This window comes from Chaetura pelagica, unplaced genomic scaffold, assembly GCF_000747805.2.
Source record: "Chaetura pelagica isolate M959 unplaced genomic scaffold, ChaPel_1.0 scaffold17, whole genome shotgun sequence".
NCBI lineage: Eukaryota > Metazoa > Chordata > Aves > Apodiformes > Apodidae > Chaetura > Chaetura pelagica.
The window spans coordinates 11847163-11874422 of record NW_009970726.1 but is presented as its reverse complement, the minus strand read 5'-3'; the positions used below and the strand labels follow the sequence as shown (position 1 = coordinate 11874422).

Here is a 27260-nt window from a genome sequence, read left to right as displayed (position 1 = left end):
TCACCATTTTTCCTGTCCCTGCATCTTAAACAGCAAAAACACATTAAACAGTGATTAATCAAAGGATTAATAAACCACCCTCTTATGGTAGCACTATAGAAAGGTACTTGAGGAAGCTGATAATCATACATTCAGTGCTGGACGTGTGCAGCAAATAACTCAATGGCATCCACTGAGCAATTCAGATAAAAAGAAACATTTCATAAAGCTCCTATTTAGTGGTGTCTATTGTATATGTTAAATTGCAGACATCTCACATAAAAATGTAGCTACGCAATCATGTAATTTAATATCCCTGTCAGGATGTGGATGAACAATTGGAAAAATTACCAGAATTAAGATTGCCTGAGTATTTTCTGTTTTCTCTACACTTGACTTTACAACCTTAATGCTCTTGTAACAAAGCATATGATATACTGGTTTACCAAAAAACATTTTTCCACATTTGAGTATTTCCATGTCAGGGATTTGTAAACACCTTTTTATTATTATTATTATTAAAGTCCTACTACTATTCAAAAAATCAGGAACTTTAAAAAGTCACTGAACTTTATATTCAAAGATATTAGTACATTATACATTTCTAGTCACTTGAACCTGCCTTTCAAAAATATGTGAAAATGCTATCAATTATGACATGAGGGTATAAGACCATGTTCAGTGACCCATTTAGGAGAGTATGGGGGTAGAGGCCAGGAATCTACAACTATCCACTTTAAAATGTCTCCCTTCTTTAACTTGAATCAATTAAGGAAATGGTTTGCCATTAAATTATGGCTCTCCCACACACCATTCAAATACACACTTGACTCCCATTGAAATGGTCAGTTCAACTTAAATTAGATTGAACTGTGCATAAACAAAAGGCTACTGGAGAGCACAAAACTCCCATAGCACCCTCTACTGATAAAGAGGGAATGGGATTAACATTCATACAGAGCAATTCCACAGAACAGGCAAAGTAACAGAGAAAAGTGAAAATGGGTTTTCATCGCAGTTCAGAATTGAAGCTGCTGCTTTATAAAGGGACCCTTTCAAGACATTTACACTCAAAGGCCCAATCCTGTAGTCCTTACTCTGGCAAAATTCCAGCTGAAGTCAATGGGAATATTGCCTGTGTAAGGACTATTCAAAATTAGTCAAACTGTCTGAATATCATTCAATCAGCTCTAATCACTGCATTGAGAATAAAGGCCGTAATTTTGGCATTTTTTGTCACTTTAAATTCTTCAACAAATACTTGCATTATTCTCTGTAAATCATCTTGCCAAGCAGTATTTGTCAAATAATTGGACAATTTTTTTCCATCAACCATTGAATAAATTATGAATAACAAGCACTGATTTAACCATGTGACTCCCATCAGTCAATTCTTAAGTTTCCTATGAAGGGGGTTTTATTGGTGGCTTAAACATTAGAGAAAAATCTCACTCAACAAGAACTACTCAGCTACCTTTCCACCAGTATTGACAACGTAAAGGCTAAACCTAAATTGTGGTTTACTCTTTTTTAAATTGTATGGACTACCATAAATGTTAGTATACTTTTTTGACAGAATGGCTGGATTTACTCATCATTCCAAGTTTGAAGTATAAGCTTTAGGAAAAATAAATAAATGTACAAAGCTCTACTGATGAGAGATTGTATATGTAAAGAGACTTAATAACATTTGTTTGATTTACAGATATACCTGGAATAATTATCTTCTCTCAGGCACATAAACCTCACACAGACACAACAGCTACTACAATACTATATTATTAGCAACAGCGTTTGTGTTTCCTATGCAACCAATATCTTACTTGTTCTTCCCCCTTTGTGGCAAACACTAATTAGAAATATCAGGGTCATTAGGAAATTTTAAAGGAAAGATGAAGATGTCGATTTACTATATTTAAATTTAATTAAAAAATCAAAATAGACATTAAATAGCCATTTAATAGGCATTTAAAATAGAAATGTGAAATTTCTATTAAAAATATATAGGGCGAAAAAATATTTTAAAATTATAAATATTAAAGCATAAGAGTGCACCAATAGCCCAGTGACCAGTGTCTAAAATATTAAGTGAATTCTGTTTTAGAAGATGAAACAATCCCTTGAGATTGTGTGACAAATTGCTAAGAGGAAAATCTCATGTTTATCTCACGTTTATTGCACAGCAGCCATAGTTGCTGTTACTGGAAACAAATAATTTTGGATAGCAATGATCTTATCTGAAATTGGTCTTCAATAACATCTCTCCTCCTGAATTGGCTTATACCCTGTCAAGCTGGATAGGCACACAAGGAGATGATAGTCAAAAACAATGTGAAGCAAATGCATAGCTAGGGGCTGAGGTGTCCCTCTCCTCTCTGAGATGGACACACTGAGCCCTTGAAGGACTTTCCACTCAGACAAGAAACAAAACAAAAATGTGGTAACAAGGCAAGCGAGAAGATGAGCAAGAAAGATTGTGACGGAAGTTTATGAAGCAATGGTGATTGGTAACCAAACTGCAACCTTACAGGGAAAAAATGAATCATTGAGGGAATTAATATTCTATGCAGAAGCAACGTGGGTTCCCTCTCCCCCATGTGGATGTATCTATGTGCACGTCTTCTTGTAGCTTATTAACTGTCATTAACTTTGTGTTTCCCTTTCATTATTTCACTTTTTATTTCAGGTAGTATCAGGAAGTGCAATTAGCTGCATCAAGCACATCTTCACTATGTAAATTATTTAGCTGGTAACTATGTTTATAATTAAGTGGTTTAACATAACTTCATTACATCTTTTCAGTTGCTTACAACCTTGCCCAACTTCAGTTGTTTTCCATGCCAGGTTTCTGTCTCAGGAAGAAAATTTTCTGGAAAGTTTCTATAAAAAACTTCTATGTGAGTGGAAAAAAGTATTTTGTCTACATTCAAAAAATTGTGCCTTTCATTGATGTGACAGTTGCAGAAGGAGATGCCTGAATTTTATCTTTTCTGCATCTGCTCATGGGAGTCTTGTTAGAGTTGGCAGATTGAGAGCTTCTGTCTGTGGCTAACATGTTCCATCCTCCCAGAGCTCTGAAAATAAAACCAGATTGACCATATTTTACAACCAGCAGCTGACTGTTCTGTATCCTTATCCTAAAAGTCTACACAGAACTTTTTGTGCAACCAGGGGATACCAGTGTAAGAAGCACAGGGACTTAGATCACAAAAGCCATGGCTTTTAGTCTTATACTCCAGCCTGAGATATGTGGATACACACCTGGGTGAATCCCAGGCAATTAACATCACAGCCAAGTCTGCCTTAAGCTCAGTGTGGGCAAACCACCTAAGTGCTAACTCAGTTTTCCAGAAAGATTTTACAGCTCCCAGTAAGCTGCATGTTGCAGAGACCTGGAGGCAGAAGGTGACTTCCCCACCTTAAAGCTAATTTAGGCACGACAGAAGACAAGCAGGTACATCATGACAGCAGTATGGGAATTTGAGCTGCCTCTTGTGCTCTCCCAGTCGTTCCCCTTTTCACTGAGTGGTGCCTAAGCAGAACAGTTAAAAACAAACAAACTAACTAACTAACCCTGAAGGCAATGGAGTACAAATTAGGAACTGGGAGAAGGTAGGAGAAGACTGGGATAAGAGACGATAAATCTGCATTCTACAGGGAAAAAAAACAAAAACAAAAAAAAAATAAATACAGGAATCAACTTTGCATTGACTGTAAAAACTGATCCTAACCAGCACTCCAAAAAGAAATCATCCCTAAATATGCATGTAGTGTCAGTTCTCGCACTCCTAACCTTTGCAACCTTGGTTTTGTAATTATCTTGGTCTTTTACTGTAGGTCTGTGCTATAATTGCCCTGTATTTTCATATTAAAAATTTTAAATAATAATAATAATAATAAAAACATTGGGGTAGATTCTCTGCTGATGTAAACTGGCACAGTGCCATTGATTGTAGTGGAACTGTGCCAATTTTCATCAGCTGCAAATCTGGACTATTCTTGTTAATTTACTTGTAAAGAAGCTCCCCACATGCCTCTAATCATTTCTATTTTCCCCCTTGACCCTTCCTGCATTTGAGACTGTTTTTTTATCTTAGAAATGTAGTGATAAAACACTTCGTTTTGTTTCATCAGCAAATCGAGACGTTGCCAGTCACCACTGCCAGCCTCTCCTCCAAACAGATTCCCAACAGGGAGCAGCACAAAAAGCTCTGCAACTGCTGTCCCAGGCTGCTACCCCCACCTCCTTGGCAGGGTGCAGGAGGGAAGCACCCAGTGCAGCCTGCCCAGCACCTCAGGTGATAAGACCTGCTTCTCATGCAGGGAAAAGAGGTGGCATGTGCTTTGTCTCCATGGTAATTTAAACACACCCACCGAGACATTCACTGATGATTTGTTTTTATGATTAAATCTTCTTCCTTTCTTTCTATCACCAATCTAGTATTTCCCCATGTTGGCGTTTTTTGTGTCACCTTATTTATCATGTTCTTTTTTACTATTAGCTGTGTTACCAGCTACTGTCTAGAAACGTCGTCTGGTATTTTTTGTGGAACTCAATGTCTTTTTGATAAAACTATGTACTTGTATTGCCAACCTTCTTCATTAAATTGCTAATTTTTAAAATATACCATAAGGCTGAAGCAGTAATATATACTGTTGCAACAGCCACAGTCCTTTCTCCTTAGAATTATACTCCATCCAGGTTCTTTTTAGTCTTTTTATCTTTAATGATTTTTTTATCAATTAAGTTTCCTGACACTAAGACTGGTTGACCATTCCAGTTCCTGGAATCATTCTCAGAACCATTTCCCCCAAAACAGTTTTGTACAAAGCTGGTTACCTTCAGTTTTCCTCTATTGTATTACATTTTGCTGATTAATTACCTAATTTTTAATCAGAATTCAGTTAGCAATTCTTTAGCTCCTTCAGATTCCTTGGATGAATGCCATGTGTTCTGACTTTCACTGTCATTTAATTCCATGGGTTGTTGCAAACCCTGTACATACATCACTGCTTTTGGCAACGCTTGCTGCTTGTAAATAGCAAACACTAGGGCACGGATTTTCTTATTATCTGCTCTGCTGAAGTTCTAAGCAACCAAACTACTTGTTTCTGCTGAGCTCTTTGTCCTTTCAGTTTGTTCTCTTTGTATCCAGGTGGCTCCTCATGCATTTCCAACATATTTATCACTATACCTCTAAACATTCTTCAGATTTCCTCTAACTTATTTGAGATTCGTTCCACTTGTATTAGCAGATTATTGCATATTACCTGTATTATTAGTTACACTTGCATTAGTGATGTGGCTTTGTAATAATAATAATAGTCACCTATTATTTAAAATACACACCAAAAGTCACATTGCAAGTTACAGATGTGTTACAAACCTTAGGCTTATGAAGTGTTTAGTTATCGTGGTTTGTATCACATTTTGACATGAGATTGAATGATGTCACCCACCTCTGCTCATCTCATTAAAATTCTGTTGCAGGAGAAAGTCATCTTGTCTTTGTGCTCTTTACTGTCATACCTACCCTATGCAAGGCAGCATTTAGCTCAGAGAGCGTGGTCCCAGCCACTCTCCACTCTTCTTGCTTGAAAAAAAGCCTATGGGATTTATAGAATCCACTTCCCACTTCCACATCCCAATCTGTCACTGCTACACAGTACACAGAAATGAATTATTGTACCTCATTGATTTTTTTCATGAGCACCATATTTCACCAGTGATTAATTCTACCTATATTATCTTGAGACATTAAGACATACTCAGAGTTTCCTTTAAGCTCCTAATATTAGTATTTTCAAGGTTTATTATTTTATTATTCTTAGTATTTTGTAATAATAAACACCTCCTTAAAGATGTCTTTTCACCTTTGCTGCACCACAGCTGCAGTTGCTTACCTTATCTCCTGGGTATCTTTCGCAAAAAGGAAAGGTCTGAGCAGCATGTAAGAAAGAGGACATTTTCATCTGAAAATACCAAGACAAGAAAAGCAAAATGATGGAAAAATACTCTGTCTTGGGAGGAATGTTTTTTGCTGCATGCACTTTTGTTCTATCAGGAAACATATAATACTAAGTAAGAGTAAGAAATATTTTTGCTTTGTACAAGTTGTGATGAAACAAAGAACAGAATACGATATTTTTCAGGTATTTTAACTTTTCAAAGTTGAAAATTTGTAGAATGCACAAGGTGAAAAAAATTAAACATTCCAGGCTGTGGCAAAAGTCTCCAGAGTGGCCTGACAAACCCAATCTATCCAGATTAGCAACAAAAATTGAGGAATGACTTGATGACATTGTTCATGTATCTTTTCAAGGAGAAAATACCAGTTAATAAAGAGCTCTTCAGCCTAGCTGAGAAAGGCATAAAAAGAGCAAATGGCTAGAGGCTGATGCCAGACAAATTCAAATGGGATATAATAAAGAGTAATAGTCACAATAATTAACCACTTGAACAAAGAACCTCCCCCAAGGTATGAAATTTTTAGATGAAAACTGAATGGCTTTCTGAAAGACCTTATTTAAACAAACAGCTTAAGTCTAAAAGTTAGATTCTAAATTAGTTCTAAACTTTGCTAACTGCATAAAATTCCTTGCACAATCTTAGCAGGTGAGACTGGGTTATCAAATTGCACCTCATACTTGAAAGTTTTAACATGTGGAACAACAATCACAATCGTTCAGAACAGCTACTTGTTATAATTGTCTTTTTTGCATTTTCTTACAACATTAATTTTGTGAAGCCATTTTCGTACCCGCTGCTTTGTTACACAAAAGGTTAATTCCCCTACAGACAGTTCAGGTGATAATCAGGTGAAAGGTACATTTAAAAAACAACCCTGTTTCAAACAGCATTTAACAGAAAAAGAGAGAGGGGGGAAGAGCCACAAATGCCAGTGTGGGAAGTATTAAAAGCAGGCTCTGAAAACCCCTGCGATGACAGTTTGAAGAAAGCAGCTTTTATGTGCTACGGAGCCCACCTCTGCAATGTCTTTTAAATGCAACTGTTTACCCAGAAAATATAAGCAAGGGCCAGAATCTGGACTAGAAGAGGCACCTTTTGATTGCAGACACTGAACTGAATCCTTAACTAATAAATTGTCCCACACCTTTGTCTGAAACAAGAAAAGCAAAGGGCTGTGTTTTTTCACAAGAATGCACAAGCCCCCTCAAAAGCAATATGGTTTTCTACATCTAAGTCTCAGTATTTGTTGACTTAAAGAGTTTGTATGAATGACAATGCACATCACTGGCTTGTTACTTCTGTCATCTGTGCTACTGAGTGTACCTTGACTCAGATCAAAGTTGAAAGCTTCTTAAAAGATACACAAACCACAATGTGACAAATAGCATGCTTTGTTTGACACAGCAAACAAGAAATTACTTTCATCAACCCAGGAAAAGAATCCTGTGTTTTCAGTGCTAATTCTGAAGACTGCAGGGATGGAACCAGAGCTTTACTTCATCCTCAAGGAATGAGGACCTCTCCAAAGACAAACAGAGGAAGAAGCAATATCAGTGCATTAAATGCCGACAAGGGTATGAATTCAAGGCTTGCACTCTCCAGCAGGCATCTGTAGAATATTCACCCTTTACAGAATTAAATTGATTTCCCACAATGTGGAAAACGTCTCTATTAAGCAAATATTAATCTGACTGGAAATTACAACTTAGAACATATGAAGCACTTCACAGATACATCCAAAACTAAACATTTCTACATCCACAGCATTACACAACCTACTGCCATACACAGTTAATACACAGGCAAGAGAAATATTGCACACCAGAGGCTTTGGTTTTGTTCTTTTTACAGTAGCATTGCCTAAGTAATTTCTAACATGTTTTTAAGATATACTTGAAAGTTTTTTATTAATATAAAGTGCTTCAGATCTAGAAATCCTCACTAATATGTGCATTATTGGAGTAAAAAAAAATTCACTATGACTTATGCTCAGTAAAAATCAACAGCCATGCATGAAATCACATTTGGCTCAGGATCTAATTTGTTCCCGAAATGGACACATACAAATGTCCCCTTAAATTAGTCTTTTCCTCCCTGAGAAGAAATTAATATTTACTTAACAGAACAGATTTTGAATTCAGCTATAAAGTAGTGACAGCCTTTTCATTGACCTGAAAGGGCTTTAAATGGGACCTAATAACATCTTTGCTACCCTTACAGACTAAAACTATAGACCTTTCCTACTGAGTTGGAAGCACATGCCTGAAAGTTAACAGGAGTGGACAGAAAATGAAAAGAGTAAAATAACAGCACAACAATGAAAAATACACAGTATGTGTGTGTATGCAAAGGTATAAACAAATACACATATTTAATATACATATGAACAAATAGTTAATGAGGTAAAACATTTTCAAACTTCTGAGAAGAAAGAGCAGACGCTGTATTTTTATAATTAAGAATGTCTGACTCAATTCTCTTAAAAAAAAAACTTTAACTGTGCAATTACAAAGCTCTGTGACACAGTGTTCCTTGCTGAGTCAAAGGCATGGCTCACACATGCAGGTTTGCCAAAGCCTGCCTTCCTCAGCCAGCAGAAGTATTTCAAGCTGGAATTCCTCACTAATGCATTCAGAGTCTCCTCATTTATGACAGCACTGCACTTGATTCTTGGAATAATTGGTTTGTACACTTTCAGCAGTACAAACGTCCTTTCCAGTGGAAAAAAATAATCCATATCTTTACACATGCAAAGGCCTTTACCCATCTTATTCACTGTCCACACCCTAGAGCTTGGTTTGGAGACAATAACACAACCCAACATCACTGTAACAATGCTCCAGCACACCCCTACATGGATAAACTTACCAAAGGTTAAGCTTACAAAAGGTACAGCACTCAACATTCTTGCTGATTACAGCACAAGCTTTACTTAGCACATCAATGTACATTTTTATAACATATTCTGTGAAAACCACCTTCAAATGTTGATCATGTTGAAGTAACGTCCACAAAAGTACTACGTTCCTTTCAAACATATTAATATTTTCATTACACTCCTCTGACACGACAAAGTGCAAAAACATATTAGAAAATATCATGGAATGAAGACACAGTTTCAGTGAAACTCATTACAGTTGCTATACTAGAAAGTTTGTTCCAGACCCTTGCCCTAGCATTGCTTCTGTGTTATATTTATTCAACCCACAGAATTTATCAGCTCTTCTTGAAAAGTTACTCTTCTGCCATTGATGGCAGCACCTGCCTCTGCTAATTAGCAGCACTGTGCTTGGTTGCAGCCCTACAAGAAGAAAATGGATTGGCTCTTTGGTTAATGCATTTTGTTCTAGAAGAGCAGAAGCTGTTGAATCTGTTTTACCCCTTCAAAAAGGCTCTAAAACTCAGTACACCAGGCAGGACCTCAGACAAATGCTCCTAACTTGAGGAAACAATTCTGTAAAACAACCATTCTTGAGAGATTCCTGATTTCAGCACCATTTAATCATACAACTAAAATTTTTAAATTATGCACATGGATAAAAACAGGTATTATTAGTCACCTTCAAAACAGGCAGTGTGTTCATTATGGTAATGTCCTTGGAGTGTTTAAAGCAACCTATTGCATTTGAAGTGGACAGTCCTGGTAAAAGGTGGCAGTTAATAAGAAATGGCAATTACTGAGGCATGTTACTCTCCAGAAGACTACAGTATGAATTTTAATTTCTTCCTGCCCACGTATCAGCTAAGGCTAATACAGACATTTTCATTTAGAAGCAGTAGGAAGTACAGTAAAAGTGAAAACCAAAATAAGAGACGACACTAATCTTCTCTGAGTTTCAATTAAGGCCCAGCACCTCTGGATTAAAGGCTTATTTTAATGAAAAGCCTTAATTAAGCATACATGTGTATAGGATCACCTTAATGAGGTATGACAGAAACAGAAGAGACAGCAAACATTATGTTAAAAGAAGCTTATTAGCAACTTTGAGAAACTTAGTTAAGGATTCCTAAAGACAAAAGAAAGAAAGAAAAAAAAAAAAAAGTAATGCAACACTAAAGCAGTGAAACCAAAATAGGTATGAGAGAGGTGTTTTTCAGTATCTTTGTAGTCAGATGGATGCATACTAACAATTTTTCTGCTCATCGATGAGTCTATTTTGGTAAATATTAGAGTGTTTACACTTTCATTTAAATTTTAGATAGGAGAAAATAAAGTTTTGTACTTCATTTGCTAATTAAAATTACTAAAAATCTTTAAAAGTTTATATTGCAACATATCTATTCATGGTATTGCTGGGTCAGGATTGGTGTCAGGCTAACTTGCAAGTTCATTTTAAAAACCATTATTTTATCTTTTTCTCCCTATCTTTAGAAACAACAAAGTGATTGAAAATAGCCACTTCAGTTGCTTTTCACCTATTCCCTCACAGTACACAGAGGTATTCTCATTTGCAGCTTTGACTTTGAAGTAATTACTTGCAATTATAGCATCCAGTGCCTTAATCACTCCATTTATATGCTGCTTGCAGGATTATTCTCAGGACAGCCTCACTGTTTTTCCTTGGAAAATGTCAGTTCCACGAGAAAATTAAAATCTCAAGTCAGCAGCAGCTGAGAAGTACTCTGGCCACTATTTAAACCCAAAAGATTAAAGAAATGGCACACTTGGACTCGAGGTGTCTGTACCTGTGCTCCACTTGGGAGTTAAGGGGCCACCAAGTGAGAATAACCAGGAAAATGAACAGAAGAAGGCTGCACTCCTAATAGGGGCTAAAAGTACCTTTGCACAGCTCTGGATCTTCAAGAAACATGAGTGGTTATTAAAATGAGGGCAGTGCTTCTCAGGAAGCCACTCTGAAGCCTGGGAAGTCCCTGAAGGAGCTGGTGCTCAACACTAACAGCATCCGTGATTTACCAGCTTTTTGTCACAGCCAAAGGTGGGACAATGAGGTGTTCTTCAGTTTGATCCATATGGATACCACTGATCTGTTCTCTTTTTATGTCTATTTACAGGACTGCAGCAAACACAGGTCACACAGAACAGCAGCGATGTGACTACCCTGGAGATTTCAAGCCGCCACCACGTCACTACCAACGGGCCACGCACCTGAGGGGTGTCACCTCCAGCCCTGCCAGCCTCCTCTCGGCCACAGGTTCTCCTGCCTTAGCTATGGGGGTGGTGAGATGGTGGTGGAGCAGCTTCAGCCCCAGAGGAGGTTGCTGGTGTCATCCTTGATCTATGTATCACAAGCTTCCTGGTCTACAACAAACTCATCTGGCAGGACAGTTCATACGCTGCTGTCAGACGAGATGAGCCTGACAGGTGAGAGGCACCCGTGGTGGTTTATGGATCCAGAGTTAACTTCTGTGCCTGGAACAGGTGTGAAGCTGTCTTCCATGGCAGGCCTAGGAGAAACCCAGTGAAACCCTAGGTTTCTCTTCTGCTATTGATGAGGCTGTTCTGGCTGAGAAATGTTATTCAGGTTCTTGTACATGTCTGTTTCTAGAGCCACACACCTTATAAAATCAGCTAAAGTTTCTGATTTTTACAAGGTGGGATTTCAAATCTTTTAAAATAAGGCAGGAGGGTAGGGGGAAATGCAAGAATAGATAGATAAGCCCATTCTCTGTACAAAAATAATATATTCTTGTTTATCTTCAGTGTTCTGGAAGGCAAGGTTAGCCTTTGGGTTTGTTTTTAGTTATATTGAAGTAAAAGTGTGTTTGGGCATGCCAAACTTTTATAGTCCATAATGAGTCAATAATAATTATAGGCTCAGTAATTAAAACTTCTAAATTACTGCTATTTTATTTAATATAAATGATAAAGATTTGCTTTTTTTATAAGTTAAAACTAGGATGTGTCAGAAACATCAATCTTAAATTTCATATTATGGTAATTGTATGTTAGGCTTCCAGTACAGGAGTTGCATGTGCATAAAAGCCTTTGACAAGTCAAAAATATTGTCTAAGAGGAGAATTTCTTTTAATTTAGAATAGCATACATGTTTATAAGTAATTTATAACAATAGTTATTCAAGTTTGGGTTTTTTTATTTCTTATTAGTGCCGCACCTCCAAACCAGAGACAGCAGCAATTTCTGCAGTTGCTTTCCAGGATCACGTAGTGCACAGTCATCAACTCCAGGATCTTTCATTAGCAGATACTTTTAAGTCAAGAAGTACGAAGAACATTTACAAACGTGTGAACAAAGAAATGGTCAGAGCAGTAGTAGATACTGGACTAAGAGAAAAGAGCACTCACCACAAAAAAAAGGAAGGTGCAGGAAAGGAGTCCTTGTTCTTGATCCCAAGCCCTCCACTGCTAATATTAGGTAAAACAGTATATTCTGATTCGTGATTTTTTTTGTTTTATTTAAAATGAACTAAATTGAGGAAGCTAAGCTTTCTGTTCAATAAGATGATGTAATGCTAAGCAGTGTAAAAATTTAATTTTAAAATTTGTCAGGCAAGGGAATTACCGTCACTGGCTTGAGTGTGTCTTTTCATATCTGAAATGTATTTAAACATATTATTATTGAGACAATTAAGGTAAAAATGAAGAAACTAGTGCATCTTGAAGGAGAATTCTTCACTAAGAGATGGAAAAAAATTTAGTATGTTTTGTGTATTGGCTGACATAACTTTCTTTACCTTATATTCTTAACCAAACACCAGTGATTTTGATCTTTTATTTATTTGGGGAAATGTTTTAGTATTAAGATTTTTTAAACTCTATTTGAAATGGCTTGTTTTACTTCTTACTCAGTAAAAATACATTTACTAGTGCTGCATTAAATGTATTCTTTGTTAATATAAACCCACCTTTACTCAAAGTTAAAAAGGTTTGTTTTTACAATGATCCTGGGGCTAAACCTGGGAAGAATTAACACCTGTAGTTAAATAACTTTTTCAAATTTAGAAGCGAACATGCAACAAGATAAAAGTCACAGATGTGAGGGCTTGGAATGATGCCTGGTGAGAAAAATCACTTTTAAATAGTATTATAATAATACAGTTGTACATCAGCAACAGACAATATTGCTTAAAAAAATAAAGCCAGGGAACATCTTCACAAACCAGGAGTCCAAATCTGCTTCCTGCCTATCACTTTCAATCTCATATTTTCCTTGTCTAAAGGTTTCTACAGTCTTCTTGCCATGAACATCTTGTCTCCATCCATTTAGTTCTCTTGATTAGACATTTCTTAATGGACCTTTTGGCTCCACAATTGGCAGTTTTAAGCATAATAAACTTTTATTATCATTAATAATTGTTTTATTTATTCATTTTCATTAAAATGCCCTCAGGCTTCTCTGAAGATCATGTTGCCTTTGCTACAGTAGCTGTCACAGTATTCCCAGCTCTAAAGAGAGCCATGTAAATCAGTGAGGCTCCATACAAGCACAGGCGTCTGCCTTTTGGAATCAGCTGAAGGTTAAGAGGGTAACTTAACATAATACTCAACAAGTGAGTGTAACAAGTGGTGGAACAAAGGTGGTAAGACAAGGTAATTGTTACTATGTTCACATGGTTATAATTCTAAAGATGAGAGGGCTTTTTCCCTGGTTCATTTTTAAAGGAATTTGAAAGAAAAGAGGATAGTGGGGAGAAAGAACAGCAGAGAGGTACTGGGCTTAATGCAAATATAAATATTGAGGGATTAAGGAAGCTAAAGGTTGTGGTGAAAAAATGCAGCCTAAGTGTGAGCATATTCTCTGTAATTATAAGACAAAATATTCTCTCTTTAAATCACAGCATTGACTGAAATGTCCCATATGAATTCTTGTGCAAATGATTCAAAAAACATGCCGAAAGATTTTTTTGAAATTGCCATTGTTTCTGGGGCTTGCTTATTAATATTTTCACCTATAGTCTCACATTACTGTAAAATGTTTGTGTCAAGTTTTCTCTTCTTAATAAGAATTGTGTGGTTTAAACCTTACAGCTGTGACAGAACTTAGAAAATGCAATTTAATGCAACTTTTTCTTCTTGAGTTTGTCAGTAATCAAACAGAATCTCGCAGGACTCTGTCATTAAGGTTTTCTCAGTAGGGACTTAACTCCTAAAATAATAGTAGTTTAAAGGTTAATGTATGTAATCACTTTGTTAATGTTCATTTTAGGATAAGTAACTCACTTGGTTGTAAATGGGTGTGTCAGTAAATGGGTTGGGCTTGTAAACTTGATGCATAAGGATGAAAACTCTTGGATGCCTTGAGCTGTGATCAATATAGGCTTTCACTGCTTGTATTTATTCAAAGTGCTGCTTTGAGAATATCTTCGTAGAGACTTTTGCTTCAACCACATACCCCTTTTTGTGTGTCCTGTTGCCAGTTTTCCTTCATCAGCTGTTGCATAAAAGCTTTTCTTCTAAACACCTGTATAACCTGTCCCTCACAAATATCCCATCTGGTTTATGTTATTTAGAAGTCAGGTTTTGCCGCCAATCTCTTCGTATGTGGCAGCTTTAATCATCCATTTGTGAAAGTTTTAAATAAGCATTTTTTCTTACCCTGAGGGTATACAAAAGGCTTTCCACAAAGCCATCTCATTGTCTTCCTTAAAACAGCCTCTGACCACAGGGCTTGGAAGCAAATCAAGCGTAGGCATTTCTGGTGTCGTGATACAGTCTTTCATGCTGTGACTGGTTTGCTATCTTGTTCCCTCCCTGTGTATCCAGATTTTCTCACCCTCAAGACCATTGCCTCTGTATATTGGACTATCAGAATGGGATCTTGTTTCCTTATTCATTCACTGGTACTCTTAAGGATTAGTGTTAGATGAAGCTTTACATATGTTTTTACTGAAACATATAATGTATTTTATAAGTCGATTCTTCTATTGTAGCAGCAACACACTGATCAGGAGTTGAATAGCCAAGAAGGAAAGAAGGAAAACTTCCTTGTGACTCAGCTACCAATTTCAGCAATTCATGCATAAGCAAAACACGTTCTAAGCTAGTTTTTAGTCTAAACTTTGCAGGATCCTTCACATTTCTCTTAAAGCTCAGATAATTTTTCACTGTCAAGAGCACCAGATAAAAGCATTTTACAGCACCAAAATGATAGACAACACTATTTTATGTTAATACAGTGTATATTTTAAATTCTGAAATTACCATGCCATAAATACATGTGTATGTGCTTTGCTGCTTGACATTAAGTGGTTTGAATTCTAGACTAGAGCCTGCAGGCAGAGCCCTGAGCTCTTGCCCATGTGGAGGTGCAATTCTTGTGTCCAGACATCGAGGTGCCCAAGGCACCCCAACAGCCAACCCCTGAGACAGTTCTGTAGATGACTGCTGATGGCATCCATGGCATTCATTTGTTCAAATTTTCTTCTGATAATTTTTAAATAAGGGCATCATCAATTAATTTCACATGAAGAAAATCCACTGTCCACATCTGCCAGTGGGTTTTATTCAGTGATTGGTTGTTGTTATTGTCTACGGCTCAGAAACTAGGCCTTGTTGAGCCACTAACTGCTGAAGAATGGTTAAAAATAAAGCAGAGATTCATCCAGCATGGAGACTCCATGCAGCCCTGCACAACATGCAGGGAAGAATTTGCACTTCAACCTCAGGGATGTGTATAACTCTATAATTGTGTGGACTATACAACCATATTTTTAAAGTTTTTCCAGAGTTACTGCTAAAAATCATTAGCTGAAGGAAGAGGGGAATGAAAGCTGTTACTGTAAGATACTATTTAGAATTTAATAGTTGGACCCAGCTATGAATGGCCAACTCGGCAAGTATTTGGGGCATGATATGGTAGAGAAGGGTTGGTAGTGTTTGTTAACATCGTAAGTGATGACATTAGAAGGAGAAAGAAATCAGCCTTGTTATCAGTTCTTGCAAAGCAGGTATAGGCTATTTTCTGCTTCATTCAAACTGTTGGATATGATCCTAGCCTTCATTCATCTGAATGGTAAATATTTACTAGTATTTACTAAAATTTACTAATTTAATAATATTTACTAATATTTACTATTTACTAATATTTACTAATTTAATTTACTCAGTACAATTTCAGGTGTATTTTGTTTTCTTACAAGTTGTTTTTTTAATTGCAGTTTAGGTGAACAGTTATTTATATTTGGGAAATGGAAGTAGACAGACTGAATACCAGTCACTTCCTTAGGTTACCTGAAGAAATCCTTGCATTTTTACCTTGATGGCCTTATTCAGTGTGTGTGTGTGTGTAGCATAAGCATAAACACATCATGATTTATTAGATTCTGTCATCTCTCAGCTTGAAAATATTAAGCAAAAGGGACAAGTGACTGATTGAAGAGGAGTGCTGCTTCAGAGGGGTGATGATGGTAATTAGAGGAATTATCTCCGTTGCTTGCAAGTTTCTTTCCACAGTGCATTTTAGGGTGTATTTTTCCTGCTTGTTCTCCTTTTTGATTTTTCTTCAAGACTTTTTACAGCCAGGTTTGTGATGTGACTCGAGGTCTTCTAACAACCTTAGGTACAGAAGTTCTGCTTCCTTTCACATCAACATTAACTGAAGGTGTACAATTGTCCCCAGACAGGTGGGATGGATCTGGCAAAGACCACTCTGCCAATTGCTGGCTACACTGAAAGTCTAAAGCTTGACATAAGAGAGCAAAAGACAGGACTCATTAAAAAGGTTATTTTGGATTTGGCACAAAAAGGGAAATGCCTCTGGAATTCTTTTTGTCCTCAATGTTTCGTTCAGCTTTCCTCCCTCAAGGGAAAAAAGCCACTGTATCTGAAAGCTTTCCCCTCAGCTGGCTGCTGGCCATTAATCCTTTTGTGTTTGCCAGCTCAATAGTGCACACTACTTGTTCTGGTTTTCACTCCTTTCCCAGTTTTCCTTCCTCTAAGAGCCAACTGCCCTTTTTGTCCAACTCTGTATCTTTTGTCAGGGTGGAGATCATCAGCATTTGGTGGGAATTTAGGTCAGATAAAGGTGAAGTTTTCTTGTAGCCTGTGAACATGCTTTCTCTTTTGTTATTTTGTATGTGTGAAATGTGAAATGCTGCATTTGATGTGTATCACTTCTTGAAACTGAAGGTCTCTGTGGGGAAAAAAATTAATCAGCTTTCATTTGAAGTACTTGCCTTATAATCTTTTCCCCCAGTCAGTAGCAGTTGGCATTTCTTGCTTTCCGCCACTGCATGTGTTGTCAACACAAAATTCATGTATTGGTTTAAGATGGAATAGATTCAGCAATTTCTATAGAAGACTGGTTTTATTTTCACCAGAAAGACTGTAGTAGTAACAGAAAGAAACTGATGACCTTTCAAACAGACAGAATTTTCTTGTCAGCAATTCTACTTTTCAGCTTTTAGAGTGGTTTAAAGTCAGGTTTATTTTTTGGTTTCTTTTTTTCCTTTAAAAAACAGGTGCTGCTTTCATGTTCCCGTGTATTCCACAGAATGAGTACATTTATATATAACTATTCAAGCACGTGAGTATTTTAATTAAACTACTTAAGTGAATATCTTAATGAATTAAATGTAATTATCCTTAAAAGTAATTTCAATTCCAGAGTTTTATAGTAAGAAATATAATTTAAGGTTATTTTATGATGAAGCACTTAATTCCATTTTATTATCTTTTTTAGAACCATATGGGAAATATGGTTTGTAACTGAGCTATACATTTGTATGCTAAGTGAAGGTATTTTACTTCAAGAAATTCATGACAATAATATGAAGATTTACAAAATTCTCTTAACATTTTAATTATAAAAACACTCTTGTAGAGTGTTCATGGATTGATGTTTAAACTTTTTTTACATTCTGTAATCTATCCTGTTTCATCTGTTCCAGTGATATCAAATCTATTGTAAGTAATTGTGATTTTTTTTCAGGCATGCCTGAAATCCTTTGAAAAATCTGCAGGTAAAATGTCTTGTCCTGTGTGTAGAAAAGAGCAGTATCAGACCAGAGTGGTACATGATGGGGCAGGCTTGTTTAAAATAAAAAGTGCTGTTAGGTGAGCCTTATTTCTGCTACAAGTGTTGTCTCTGGACAGTATTTTTTTCTAAATAATGTTCCAAATATGTTAAAACTTTCAGAAGAAATTAGACAGAATTAATGTCCTACAGAACTTAACCTTTTAGAGAAAAAAAAAAAAAAAACAAACACCATAAAATTGTCATTTCATATGAATAGTAAAATTACATATATTTGAGTTTCCTCTTCTTGACCGAAATTGTGTCTTAAAGAATTCAGGCTTCCTGGAGGGGATATATTGTCAGAACATAGTATAAAAACTGGAGAAAAACAGTGAATCCTAAATATAGCAAATTAAGAAAGCAATGCCTTGAGAAAAAGGTATGTTGCTTTTGTTTCATTGGTGTGTATCTTTGGTCTGCTTCAGCTCCCTTAAACCAGAACTCCTGAATCAGCTCTTGACCATTTCACTTATTCCTTCTCATTCATATCAAACAGGCAGCACAGGAGGCACCCGACTGTTTTGTTAGTCTGTTCATTCCATCCTCTTTACAAAATAGAAGGAAAATAATTGAAATATTAAATTTTAAGGCCTGCCTAGACCAGCAACAGTGGGGCTTTTAGTAAGGCTCTCTACTTCCCTTCTCTTTTTGATAAGTCACAGGAATCTGTTTTCCTACAGCATTGTATGAAAGGGGTACAGGAGAAACAAGTCCATAAACAGTCATAACATCCTGTCACTGTTTCCTCACTGGCCACTGAACTGGATACTTCCACTCCATAGCTTTGCCCTTCTCTGACTTCTGTTCAGGTGCAAGTCAGACTAATCAGTTAGGGTCCTGACCCCATACAAATGAGGCTAAATTAGGTGCAAGCGTTTTGCAATGACCCTGCTTGCCTTTAAGCACACAGCTGCTGCAGAGTCCCTGTGCCATGGAGCTCTCAAGTCCTCCTTTGCAAACTTCCAGTGCTCAAATCCTCACTTCTGAACTTCAAGTCCTCAGTTTAGCAATGGCCAGCTCAGCTTTCCAGTGACAAAAACTGCTGTCCCACATCCTCAGCCATTACAAACCCTCTCTTAGGGAGCAGGAGAAGCCACCTCCCAGGCCAGGTTCCCTGCCTGACAGCCTGGCTAACAGGGGAGCCACACAAGGCAGCCATTTAACTGTAACTTGTGCATGCAACTAGGAAAGTTACCCAAGCTGCAAGATAAATCAGTGGTAAGTTTAAACCAATACTTAAATCAGTTATCTGCTTTTTTAAAAAATCACTGCTTTAGTTAAACAGAAGAGTGCTTGCAGAAAAGGCTTGTTAATGTTTGTCATTAGTTCTCACCCTCACTTGGTTGTGTCCTGTTAGAGAGCTTTGGAGGCAAAGCCCCACTCTTGCTGTATTATTCATCTATGTATCATAGTGTTGGTACCCTGAAGATGGTCTTGAAGACTGTTGCTACAAAGTTGATACCACTCTTCTGCTTGTGTGGTGACATTGGACGGAGAAAGGAAATACTGCTGCCAGCCTTAACACTGGGACAGCTTGCTGGTTGCTCTGATAGCTTTGTAATCAATGCTAAGCCCTTTGCTGAAACAGAGAAAATGAGTATGGAAGTAACTGAAGAAAGCTAATGTTGCACTTGAAAGTGCTCCAACACTTAAGTTTGGAGGAAGGGAATCCTTGGGTGGATTGTGACGGTCCTCAAGTAGCACGATGAGAACAGGCAACAGAAATACCCAGATTTTTGTGCATGGAAGACTTGGGAAACAGTCGTATGCCTCTCAGTTCTCAGTTGTCTGTGGGCTCCAGATCTCAGGCTTAGCTATAAACAGGGTCTCAGTAAAGGGAAGCTGAACAAGGCTTCTAAGTATGCTGAAAGTTGCAGCTGAGTTTCATTTATTAAAATGTCTCTCAGCCAACTTCAGATGGCTGCAGCCACAAGCTGCCTACCGTGGGCTACCTTCTAGGTGGCCTGTCTTAGATACGTGCTTTAGGGAGAAACCTCCTGACAGCATGCCCATGTTTCACCACATGATTACAAGCCATGGGAAGGCTTCATGTCACATGGTTTCCATATTTAGACCCCAGCATCAGGAAATCGTTCCCATATGTAACACTTCAGGATTTTGTAGGGAGTAAAATGGACACTACTTCTTTCACCTGCTCTTAAGAATAAATTTCTAAAGCCTTCTCACACGGATTAGACAGGTTTAAATTAATTCAGTACCAATTATGATTAAAGGATAATTGCTAATTTTTCTTAGTGACTTTCAGGTGGGAATTGTAGATGAGTTTTCCTGCTGTTTGCTCTAATACTTTTAAATGTCAGTTAATGAAAACACTAAATAAATTTTTCACAGGGAGCCATCCATTTCCAGATGCTAAAAGGCTTTTCTAAAATAAACGTTGCCTCTCAAACTTGTGCTGTGCTTTTAAAATGTCACTCCCTAAACATTAGCATAATCAAATAGCATCACTGTTGGAATAAAAAAAAATAAAATGTTTAATAACCCTGCCTCCTCTGGAAGGATCACAAAGGTTAAACAGCAGGTTTCATACTCTTAAATAAATATCACAAAATAAAAAAACAAAGTCTGAAATATTAGTACTACAAAGGACACACATTACTTGTTTCAGAGTGCTACAGTAGCCCTTATTACAGCTATGATTAAAATTTTTAATAATCCAGATCAAAGGAGATAAGAAAGGTCACTGAAACTAAAGTAGGCTACTCTTAGCACTACTATACACAGAAAGCAGGGTGTTGCTTCAGCATGTTAAGTAGTGAATTTCTTTGATCCTACCTATAAATGTCACTTCTGTATGTCATTTAATTGTGGTATAGTCTTTTATTGGTGCAATTAAATCTTTTAAAATGCATTACATTATCTCCAGCTTTGCTAGAAATCTTGCCATTGTTTAGGAAGCAAGGTAAGACATTGTGAAATAATGTAGTTGACTTTAGTTTCTTCCTGCCTCCTCCACAAGATTTCTCCCAACAATTTTATTTAAATCTCACCAAACAGTATAATGGTCCTGGAATTTGTTTAGTCGTTTGACTTCCTTTATCACATGGAGATGGTAAACATTCTGTTGCTAACTTGAAGTGGCTCCAAGCAGCAAAACCAGGAGGATATTAAACCAGTAAAAGCTTATCAACTGATTCATTGATATGCTGTAAATTCCAGCCTTTTCATTTTACTTTTGAGGGTTGCCATAAGTCAACACATTAGGAAGCAATTTGCTGACATTGGATCACTTAAAAAGGCTTCCCTGTGGACAAAGTTCACCTTGGTGCTTTGTTTCATCCTTTTATTTTATCATAGTCTTGTGCTGCTCTACAGTTGACTGATGTGGTTTTCCATACTGACAGAGTATTTCAAATACTCAGGTTATGCCATTCTGCTTAAGTTATAAGGCACAGACATAAAACACAGAGAAATTAATTAAATTAATCAGTTTCAGTTGTTCTGCAGAAAAAATGGGTTATTCATCATTATGCATTAAAACACAGCAGGATTTAATATTTAAATCCTAGAACACATTAACAAATTATCCAAAATGCTTATTTCCTTGCTATTCACATTGATAATAGGCACTGATTTGCCAGTTAGCATGAATTTTAGGTTAAATTTCAGTTACACTTTCTTTTTCTTCCTAACCTTAAGACTTTATTTACTGATTGATGGATATGGGTTGGGTCAGGTCATACTGCACAAAATACAGTAGATAGTCTCTTAGCAGCAGGGGAACTTAATAGATCACTGTCTCAAGCAGAAGTGTTTTCCTCTATTTTTACAACTTCTGCTCAATGAGCCTCATGAGGACTTGCAAGATCACCTAGTGAAATGGGGAAGAAAAAGGCAAGTGCAAGCTCAGGGAAGAAATGGAGGGCTTCTCCGTGCTGAGGGGAAAAGCAAAAAGCAGCCCTGACAGCAAGGGGGGCACTGCTTGCTGTCTGTGCAGCCCCAGCTCCTCTCTGCCCCCTGCTTCCAGTAATCCCTGATGGTTGATTTTCCTCAGCATCTTGTATAGTCATAGTGTAGTTCACAGAAACAGGCCAAGTCCTGGGACTGGCCACATTCTGGCTGTGCTGCTCTCACATTCACAGAAATAGATACTGGATAAGGGCAGAGTTAAAATTGTGGTTGGTTATTTTTTCCTCATATGTTGGGTCCTGTGAGTCTATTCAAAAGTATGGTAATGGCTGCTGTGGCCTTCTGTTACATCCACCTAGCTTTCTCATAAAAATAGTTCATATTTCTTCAAGTTGTGTACCAATATAAACAAGGACCAAATAAAAATAAGGACCAAAAGCCTTTTTAAAGGGATCGACCTTTACTTGGTGTTGAACCGAAACCATGAATTAGGTAAGGTGTAGGTGTAATCTCACCCTATTCTTCCTGAAGACAAATTTAAAACTAGTATCTCTTAAAGCAGTTGAAATTGCAATATGAAGTAGATTCAGTTCTAAAACCCAGGTATCAACAGTTGAAATAAAACTACTAGGACTGTCATAGCTTAATTAACTACATAACATTAAAATATTAGCAACATAACCTGATTGAAGTGTAGCATATTAGTATTTCATATCTCATTCAGGAAGCCCACAGTATCATGGTTTGAGACTGTTGGGAGAACACAAAGTGCAAATATTGAAGGAGGCCTGTGGTGGGCTTCTTGTTTGTTTGTGTTTTGTTTTACAGGTACTGTGGAAGGTCGATGTGCACATTTGTGAGAGATAGAATCAGATTTGTCACAAAAGACAAGTCTAAGACCTGAGTGACTCCCTACAGAACTCTCAGATACTGTGGTAGCAGTTAGAGAACATGGCCACAGTGAGCCTGCCCACGAGAAGATTAAGAGCAGCATACCTTGCATGTAGGTATTTGCTGAGCACTGATGGAAGCATCTCCACTTATGATGCCCAGAGCGCTTAGATGCAGAAATATATTTAAGGCAGTAGGTTATAAAAGTTTATACCAAGGATAAGACCTAAGATTTGTCTCCTGTCACTGTTTACCATGCCTTTGGCTAATGCCACAGCAGATGCACTGATGGTTTCACATCAAGTAACTGATGCTGAATTAAGTTCTGCACTTCCTTTCTCTAACACAGCTGTACCCTCTGTGCTGCACCCAGATGGGTTAAGAACAGTACCTCTGTCTTGGGAAAGTTCCTTGGTGAAAATCGTGTGTTTTGCCTGAAGGATGATGGTCCATCAGTGGATTCTGGGGACCTGATTCTTTTAACCTCTAAATTAGCACTGGACACCAGCTGCAAACTGGAACCAGATTCCACAGATCATGCAACTAATCAGGCCTGATTTTCCAATGGCTCACAATTCATCCATATATGAGCTACCTCTAGGTAACTCCAAAACTAACAGCTGTCTAGTTTCTTTACAGGTTTAACAGCTCAGCCAGTGACTGTTGAGTTCTAAAGACATCAATCTAGATGAATTTTTTTCTGAGATAGATTCCTCTAGAGCTGCAAGTCAAGATGTGTTTCAACCACTGGAAAGGAAAAAAATATTAATAAGTGAAACAGACTGGGAGAAGATCCAGATTCAGGTTAGTTGGCTTCCCTGAACACCCCACCCCCCCTTTTTTTTTTTTTTTTTTTTTTTTTTTTTTTTTTTTTTTTTTTTTTTTTTTTTTTTTTTTTTTTTTTTTTTTTTTTTTTTTTTTTTTTTTAAGTAGTTTTGCATTATATATAACCTCTTCTATGCTCTTTGGAGGTGTGACAGTCTTTTCAGCTCAGTTGAGTGTTTTCTTTTTTCCTAAATTTTGGTCCATCTGTTCCAAATCAGAAATACTAAAATGTTTTACAGTTCAGAAGTTTCCCTCAGCAGTTTCTTCTATTCAGATGAAGAGCCCAGAAAGGCTTTAGATGAAACTGAGAATGGAAATGTAAATAGTTTCTCAAAATATATTAGTAATAAAAACTGAATATTTGAAAAAGCATATTTCCAATATATTTACCTCCCATGGTTTCACCTAGACAGGTTTGTTTTTATTCAGCCATTTTGGCAAGAGAAATCCAACTGTCCTATTTGTATCATGCCACTCAATCCTTCAGTTCATCCTGCCTGTGTCTGTCCTGGTAACTGCAAAGAGTTTTCACAACAAACTGTTCTGCTTTCTTGCTCACATTTGTTTCATCATACCTGTCTTCAAGCATTTGAAACGTTTTCCTTGTTAGAGAAATCTATTTGTCCTTTAATCCTCAGATGTTGGTAACTTACATCTCCTAATGAAGATCAAGACTGACAACACGTGTATGTCTAACTTTGGAGTGTTTTCAGAGCCAGATCTGCCAAGAACAAATTATTTTGAATGGACAATGGTACTTGCCTTGTATTTAGAGAAATAACAGTCAAGGAGCTGTCACTTCCCTTTTATACTCAAGTTTCTCCTTTCATCTTCCAGCATTTTTATTCTTCCTCCCTCTGTCACTCCCACCTTCCTCCACTTCCAGGCACTGTGTGTTCACCCAGCACTACCCCCTCTTGTCCCTCACCTGTAGTTTACACCCAAGGTGTTGCAGCACAAATTCCCACTCACAAGGGCTGCGACTGCTGCAGCTGGCAGTTGTAGCAAGGAACATTTTTAACATTTACCAACTCCAACCCTGACTGCTGCTACTGCTTGAATGACCAATTCCAGTTAAAAGAGGCCCTCAAAGATGCAGGAACATTTCAGAAGTGCAGAGAACCTATGGAACCAGGGAGTACTGACCACTTTCAAAAGAAGTACATGATTATGACTTCTGAGCTGTGCCTTGCTGAAACTTAGTCAGGTCACCTCAGATAATGTCAGGAAAAGTATTAGCACATAAAGGCAAAAAGTTAGAAGCTAAAACAGAATGGAATGGCAACATTTCAATGTACCAAGAAAATTAATTTTGCATTAAAAGGCAGTAACCAATTAGCTACACAAGGAACTGGGGCCACTTCTTCTACCAAAGAAAAAGGGAAATGGAACCTTTCAGGTGTGGAAAAAGCTGATGCAAGTAGAAAGACCTGTCTGACTATGGGTGTTTAAGAACCAACTTGAAAGTTAAAGAGTGGAAAGGGCCAATCACATCTGACATTGAGGAAACCCTGAACAATTAAACACTGGCACATGCTGCCTACAGATGGCTCAGAAAAAGTATCACAGTCCCTGCCAGGCAGGTTAAGTTCCAGGAATAACAGAGGTAGGTTTGATCCCCTGCAGCTGAACAGATCCAACGTTTCCAGCTCCTTTCCAGCCACGCAATTCCTGAACTTTTAGGAACAGCCTAAAATCTCCTATGAAATGCAAAGGAAAGTCTGAAGTTGTTTAAATAGTTTAGAAAAACTGGTGGTCAGGTTTTTAATACACAGAAATTACCCTTCTGTCAAACTATTAAGCTATTGAAAATTACTTAGACATAACATAATTGGGACACTCTTCTCTAAACAAAACCAACTTGCCTGAAGTAGAAGCTTCGAATGAATTGTGCATCTGTCTTAAACCACAGGGCTCTGAATGCAGAGGAATCTCCATCACATGCCACACCTCATGCAGTTTAAAAACTCAGCCATCTGAGAATCTCAAAAGTATGTTAAATTGAGGGAATGAAGGAAGAAGAGAGAAAATGCAACTATCCACCAGCTACTGGCAGGATCATTTAGAATGCCACTGATTATTTTTTTTCATTGCTTAAAAATAAAAATTAAAACTCTGCTCTGAGTCACACTTCAACTTTATTGAAAACACAGTAAAAAAAATTCCCTACAAAATATTCAGTGTAACATTTCAAACAAAGGATAAAACACACATTACCAATGCTTTTCACAAAAAAAAAGAAAAAAAAATGGACCTGGCTAAGGCAGCAAATATTTTCATTTACTTTTGTAACACAGCAAAGTATCCACACCTGAGAACATTACCAAACATAATTCAGGATAACCTAAATTAAGCCAGAAGTGTTTGGTGGGAGGGTGTGCAAAAGAAAATTGTTCTGATTAAAGTAACATTAAAGGCATTATTTTCTAGCTATATTTTATCTTGGTACAAGAGGTGTCCATGTGAAAGAAACATCAGTTGCTCAACATGGCCAAGTTTACAAAGCGTGAAGCACCAGTTGAAGCAAGAGGGAACAGGTGATTCCATCCAACATCTCTCTGGCTAACACACACTGTGTCATTTTACTCTTTTTATGTGAATTGGACTCTTACACTGCCAGGAAAAACCTGAAAGTATATGACAGAAGGTCCCTGCTGCCACAGAAATTGCCCTCCAGCAGCAGCCACAGAAACACTAGTGCAGAACTGTTGTTATGGTCACATCGCCCAAGCCCCCATGAAGCTGGTCCTATGTGAGAAGCTGCTGGCAACAGAGAATATTCTGTCACCTCAGTGGGAATTTCACAAACAAAGCCTCATGAAGACAAGAGCAACATGCATCTTCTGTTTAGGTAACACAGGGCCGAGTTCCTAACTCTACCAGAAAGTAAAGGAAATCCAGCCATATTTTTTGTATACCAAGTATGTGTTTCATACACTTTAAGATTTCAAACCCATGACTCAAATGTATTTTTATTTTCTATCCACGTGTTTTTAAAGCAATAGGAATCAGGCTAAACAGGACAAAAATACTTCAAAACCTACATTCAAAAACCAAAAAGTGGCTCAACTTTGTTTTGTTATATAAGGCCAGGGAGAAGACAGTTACTTACACAGATTTTGTGACTCTAAGGATTTTGGACAGGCTGGGAAAACTTATGGTTAGGTGGCAACCAAAAGACCTGGACCAGTTAATCTTCTCCATAAGCTGTGAACAGATCCATCATGTTCACAATACAGGCACTGTCATCATGCTGGTTTAATGATCATTTTCCATGAAGAGGGTCCAAAACGTGCTCACACATGGAATACAAAAGGTGCAGAAAGCACATGATGAGTCTTACCCGGCACAGTGCAAAGTTTAACTGATGGAAACGTGAGAGAGTTACACAACACACCAGAAGGATGCATCTCTGGATCTCCAATCAGGGAAGGCAGCAAGGCACATGGAGAGCAGTGGTCTTACTCTACAAATTACAAATTACTGCCCTAAAGAGCAGTTCCACTGTGTGTCAGCTACTCCAGACTCCCTGCTTTGGGCACGGGCCTGAATGGGCTGCACCAGCACATTACTCTGCTGAGAAGGGGGCTCTTTGCTGAACATTAAAAGCACAGACACACACCCCATTACTGAAGCATTTCCCTCTCTTAATTAAAACTTACATGAGCTCTTGGAAATTTAGTTAGAGGACCCGCTCTAGTGACAGGATTGTTTTAATGGCATTTATTGTTAAAAAAGAGAACAAGTGCAAATGAATGAATAAATACTAATATTTTCATAATGGAAGAG

General features: G+C 37.5%; 1 protein-coding gene across 1 annotated transcript; it reads left to right on the top strand.

The window, feature by feature from the left end:
• The first annotated feature begins 9482 nt into the window (after positions 1-9482).
• Positions 9483-24119, top strand: RNF32 (ring finger protein 32). The gene is given in 9 exon segments (XM_010007054.1): positions 9483-9496; positions 10964-11129; positions 12017-12278; positions 15398-15540; positions 17329-17359; positions 17797-17923; positions 18156-18264; positions 23286-23450; positions 23901-24119. Coding segments are annotated over 9 exon segments (1236 nt in total).
• The last annotated feature ends 3141 nt before the right edge of the window (positions 24120-27260 follow it).